General features: G+C 35.3%; 1 protein-coding gene across 2 annotated transcripts in view; it reads left to right on the top strand.

Moving 5' to 3' along the window:
- The window catches only part of gpatch3 (G patch domain containing 3), a 20,584-nt gene that overhangs the window by 11,456 nt on the left and 3,329 nt on the right, over positions 1 to 5,799 (top strand). For both annotated transcript variants that reach the window (XM_016250514.1, XM_016250515.1), the window contains exons 2-5: positions 2,004 to 2,716; positions 3,555 to 3,732; positions 4,637 to 4,696; positions 4,781 to 4,902. In XM_016250514.1, the coding sequence (XP_016106000.1) occupies positions 2,004 to 2,716; positions 3,555 to 3,732; positions 4,637 to 4,696; positions 4,781 to 4,902 (1,073 nt within the window). The remainder of the gene's footprint in view (positions 1 to 2,003; positions 2,717 to 3,554; positions 3,733 to 4,636; positions 4,697 to 4,780; positions 4,903 to 5,799) is intronic.

Raw genomic sequence — 5,799 nt, 5'->3', positions numbered from 1 at the left:
CATCACCTTTATCCTCAGCTTCTTTAGCAAGGCAGTGGTTGTCTTGGAGGTGTGTTTGGGGTCGTTATCATGTTGGAATACTGCTCTGCGGCCCAGTCTCTGAAGGGAGGGGATCATGCTCTGCTTCAGTATGTCACAGTACATGTTGGCATTCATGGTTCCCTCAATGAACTGTAGCTCCCCAGTGCCGGCAGCACTCATGCAGCCCCAGACCATGACACTCCCACCACCATGCTTGACTGTAGGCAAGACACACTTGTCTTTGTACTCCTCACCTGGTTGCCGCCACACACGCTTGACATTATCTGAACCAAATAAGTTTATCTTGGTCTCATCAGACCACAGGACATGGTTTCAGTAATCCATGTCCTTAGTCTGCTTGTCTTCAGCAAACTGATTGCGGGCTTTCTTGTGCATTATCTTTAGAAGAGGCTTCCTTCTGGGAGGACAGCCATGCAGACCAATTTGATGCAGTGTGCGGCGTATGGTCTGAGCACTGACAGGCTGACCCCCCACCCCTTCAACCTCTGCAGCAATGCTGGCAGCACTCATACGTCTATTTCCCAAACACAACCTCTGGATATGACACTGAGCACATGCACTCAGCTTCTTTGGTCGACCATGGCGAGGCCTGTTCTGAGTGGAACCTGTCCTGTTAAACCGCTGTATGGTCTTGGCCACCGTGCTGCAGCTCAGTTTCAGGGTCTTGGCAATCTTCTTATAGCCTACGCCATCTTTATGTAGAGCAACAATTCTTTTTTTCAGATCCTCAGAGAGTTCTTTGCCATGAGGTGCCATGTTGAACTTCCAGTGACCAGTATGAGAGAGTGAGAGCGATAACACCAAATTTAACACACCTGCTCCCCATTCACACCTGAGACCTTGTAACACTAATGAGTCACATGACACCGGGGAGAGAAAATGGCTAATTGGACTTTTATTTTGGATGCGATTAATCGTTTGACAGCACTAGAATAACAATAGCTGTTGTTCATATTTCGGTTTTCCCTGCTAATATTTTTACTGGCCCAAACACAACACAAATAAATAAATAGATGCACTTTTTTATATGTTGAGATTTATAATTTAATGTTACATTTGTCATTTTTTTTGTTAAAATGTTAAAGAATGTAAATGCATTTTTCACTTTATATTTATTTAACTCTAAAAATTAAAGGACCTTTTGTCATAAATTAGGATTCATTTATTTTCACATTTAGAATTTTTCATAATTAAAATGTTCATAAGTTAAGATTTATCATGTAATGTTTACATTGCTGTATTTTGTTATTAAATCAAATAAAAAAAATATAAATTTTATCATTTGGTTTACATATGAATATTATATAATTAAAAAGAATGTAATTTTTTATAAATTAAAATTTATGTGTGTTTACATTTATATGTTTTCCGTTTTATGGTATATTTAACAAATTATAAATATTTTTATAAATTACTATTTCTTAAATTGTGCTTTGTTATTTTCTATTTACATTAACTATTTTGTAAATAAAGATGTATCATTTTATAAGTAAAATGAACAATTATAAATGTTATTTTTTATAAATTAAGATTGATCATTTTATGTACACATTTACAATTTTTGTATTCAAATTAAAAAAATAAATGTTTTTTAATATTAATTAAAATATATAATTTTATGCATGATCCATAAATTATAATTATATACATTAAAAAAATCAGTGAAGACATTGAGTTTATTTTACATTGAGTATATATATATATATATATGAGACTATATGGCCATTTAAGGTTCTTCTAAATGTTTTGTGAAGGCGTTGAAGGGTGAACATGAACCATCTGGTACATGAACTATTAAAAGGGAAAATGGGAATTATGGGTAAATGTCAAGGGTCATCACCTGGTCACACAACACCCTGAAAGATTAAGTAAGATGTCAAGTAAACTAAAGTCAATGTTAACGCCCGTCTTAGCAAGGTCCAGGTTGTTTCATAATCATCATATTTTATCTGTGTTTATAGAGCATAATTCATTCCCGTACAAGACAAAGGCCGAGATGAGACGGCACGTCGCCCAGTCAGAGCATTTCACGCTGTCGGACCTCAAGGGCCTGCCGGAGCTCAATCCGCCCTCGCTCATGCCGGTGGGGAACGTCGGCACGCCTGTGTGCGTTTTCCTGGAGCTCATCCAGTCCTGCCGTCTGCCGCCGCGGCTCATCCGCAAACTGGGGCTCACGTTTCCCAAGACGGGCTCGAGTCGCCGCTACGGGAACGTGCCCTACCTGTATCACAACACGGCCCTCGTGAGCCGCGCGGAGGAGAGCGTCTTCACCGCCGGAGGAATCGAGATCTCGGCGCCTGGCCACCTGGACACGCCCACAAACTCACAGACAGTAGATAAGGACACGCCCACAAACTCACAGACAATCGATAAAGGCACGCCCACAAACTCACAGAAAGTAGATAAGGACACGCCCACAAACTCACAGAAAGTAGATAAGGACACGCCCACAAACTCCCAGACAGTATATAAGGACACGCCCACAAACTCCCAGACAGTATATAAGGACACGCCCACAAACTCACAGACAGTAGATAAGGACCCGCCCACAAACTCACAGACAGATGAAGAGGACCCGCCCACAAACTCACAGACAGATGAAGAGGACACGCCCAGTTCTCCACTTGTCAATCAAGAGTCAGGAAGTGAAGAGGAGCTGTCCGACCCTGATGATGTGAGTTAGGGCTGCATGATAAAATAATCAAGTTTATGCTGCGATATGCTTAGTGCGGTTGTCATATTGCACAGGCTGCGATTTAAATTAAAATAAAATAAATCAAATAATTTATTTTTTATAAATCAAGATTTATCATTTTATATTTTAATATAAATTTTATTTATTTAATTAATTATTAATGTTTTTTTTTTTAATTCATGGAATTTATATAATTTATCAAATTAATTCTAAAATCTAAAGCCTAATCTGTTAATCCATTATTATGGTTTATAGTCATATTGAATGGGTCAGAAACGGTGGGAATGTAGCCTTTGAAAAGAATCTGAAAGAGAGTTTTTGTAAAGAATAAACCAAAGTGTAAACATTACAGTTTTTCGTGTTTTTTTTATTGTTCAGCCCTAAAATAATGCATTGCCATTTTTATTTTTTTTATTTTAGCACTTTCCCTGTTTATTTATTTGGTTATTTTTGATTTTTTTTCATGTTTTAAAGGATAAATATTACATTAAAATTATTAATTTATTAAATTATTTTCTATGCAGATACACTTCCCAACAAAATCACCTCGCTCATTCTAGAATGATTCATTATTTCCAAATTGAGCTATTTAAGTCATCTTTTTCCAAATTGTAAATAATTTAAAACATGAAAAATTTAATTAATTATATATTTTTATATATATATAAAATCATAAAAACCCTGATGTAATGGCCTTGTACTCTGAAGACTTTTCAGTCAGTTTTCTCCCAGTGTCGTGCATGTGAGTGTCGTAAAGGGGCTTTCGAATGTTTTTGCGTCTGGATGAACTTGTGTATGATTTCTGTGTTTTCTGCAGGACGATGACCGCTGTGAGGAGTGGGAGCGTCACGAGGCCCTCCACGAGGACGTCACCAGTCAGGAGCGCACTAAAGAGAGGCTGTTTGAGGAGGAGATCGAGCTCAAGTGGGAGAAGGGCGGATCGGGCCTCGTCTTCTACACAGACGCTCAGTTCTGGCACGAGGAGGAGGAAGGAGGTAGAAACAGCTATTTTGAGTTCATACTGAAAGGTTTCTGTTGGTCCAGTAGTACAGATTTCTACTTGCCATGCCAATATTGTAATTGGTCCCATCACAAAAATAGATTTAATAGAATAGAAAATTCTATTAAATCTATCTATCTTTTAATAGAAAATTAAATTTAATTATTATGTATAAATATTTATCATTTTTATACATATTTATTATGTTTTAATAAATAAGTCATATCTATTATTATTATTATTATTTTATTTGTTTTCATATTTTTATTATTATTTTGTAAAAAAACATTTTTTAATTAAAAGTTAAAAAGTATATATATATTTTTTTTCATAAAGTAAGGTATGATTTTTTAAATTTACATTTATATTTTTTAGAATTAAAATTTAAAACTTAGATTTTTAAAATATTAAATTTATAATTAATATTAACAATTATACATTTGAGATTTGAAATTAAGATTTGTTTTATATTTTATTTATTTTATATAATTTTTATATGTTTCATATCATTTTATATTTGCATTTATAATTTTTATGTTTTCAGGAATGCTTATAAATACAATAAACAATTAATATGTTCATTAATATATTCATATAACTCTGGTTAATAAACTTCACAGTAATAGCTGGAAATGATACAGTTTTTGTAATTAATCCTGGAAACGCAAACACTATTTATTCATTTATAAATAAAACATTATGGGTTAGTTTTGTAATTTTTAACACATTTCTTACTGATTTTATCAAGACTGCCACACGTTATTCTAGCATTTTAACAAAACCAATAATTTTTCCAAGTTTAAAAGGCCCTGAATAGGAAAGATGCTGCGCTTATAATTGCCAGCGTATATTTATGAATTACTCCGTTGATGTGATTGCCTCTCTTTGATGTTGCACAGATTTCGACGAGCAAACAGCAGACGACTGGGACGTGGATATGAGCGTCTACTATGACAAAGGTAAAGGTTCATGATCAGATCATTGTGAGCGCTGGGATAGAAGAGCAGCATCAGACGTGGCTGATTGTGTGTGTTTCTGCTCAGACGGAGGCGATATGGACGCCAGAGATTATGTGCGCATGCGCTCTGAGAGGAGGCTGCGGGACGGTCTGGACGGTCTGCCGGGACGCCAGCAGAAAATCGGCAGCTTTGAGCGCTTTACAAAGGTTCGGATGTTTTTAAAGGGGTCAAGAACTGCCTTTGTTGTTTATTTTGTACTGTTCTGACACAATCTGCATTGTAAAAAGTGCGATATAAATAGTGGTGACTTGACTGGTTCTCTGAGGTGCACTTTAGGGCTGTAAAAAAAAACATTAGAATTTAGAATATTCGTCGAATTTAAAATAAAAATCCGAATTTTAGGTGTGCGTTAAAGAGGCAGCCTTATCAGCAGCGCACGAGATGCGACGACGATGTAAGTGTCATTGCATTTTAATGCTTTTGTTAGCCTATCCAGTTGAAGCCACTAGATGCGGCGCTGCTGCGTTGTTCATTAAAAATATTGCGGGAAAAGAGAACAATCAATGCAGAGAAGATCTTGTTTTCATCAAAACTGAAACCAAGCCATTCACACAGAATGCATATTTCGCACATTTTCTAGAGCAGTGTTGGGCACCCTTTGGGAATGAACAAACTTGCGGCACTCTACAAAATAAATTGTCACAATATTTGAATTTCTAACTTCGATATGATAATTTGAAAAGTATAGATATTCGGTACAACAGGGAAGAACTGCAGAATATAATGTTATACAGATATTTTTAATATTATTATAAAATTTGTCCATCAATGGTGGAAATCAGTAGGCTAATTTCTAATGAAGAGACCAATTTATATGACAGATTTTAATGTAGGCTTTTATACATATGTAAACATTATTTAATTACCATTATAACTAGCTATCTCACAAATTTTTGCTCACTCAGTGTTTTTTTTTATTTTACAGTGGGGTAATTTTTGTGCAGTAGCACGAGATAGCTTGATTTCAAACTTTGAATTGAATAAAAAATGACAAGTAAACAGTCAGTAATAAAATAAGAACAAATAAAGAAATTAATAATGAT

This window comes from Sinocyclocheilus grahami, unplaced genomic scaffold, assembly GCF_001515645.1.
Source record: "Sinocyclocheilus grahami isolate Dianchi unplaced genomic scaffold, SAMN03320097.WGS_v1.1 scaffold992.1, whole genome shotgun sequence".
NCBI lineage: Eukaryota > Metazoa > Chordata > Actinopteri > Cypriniformes > Cyprinidae > Sinocyclocheilus > Sinocyclocheilus grahami.
The sequence above is the reverse complement of the archived record's forward strand: the minus strand, read 5'-3'. Positions and strand labels throughout refer to the sequence as shown.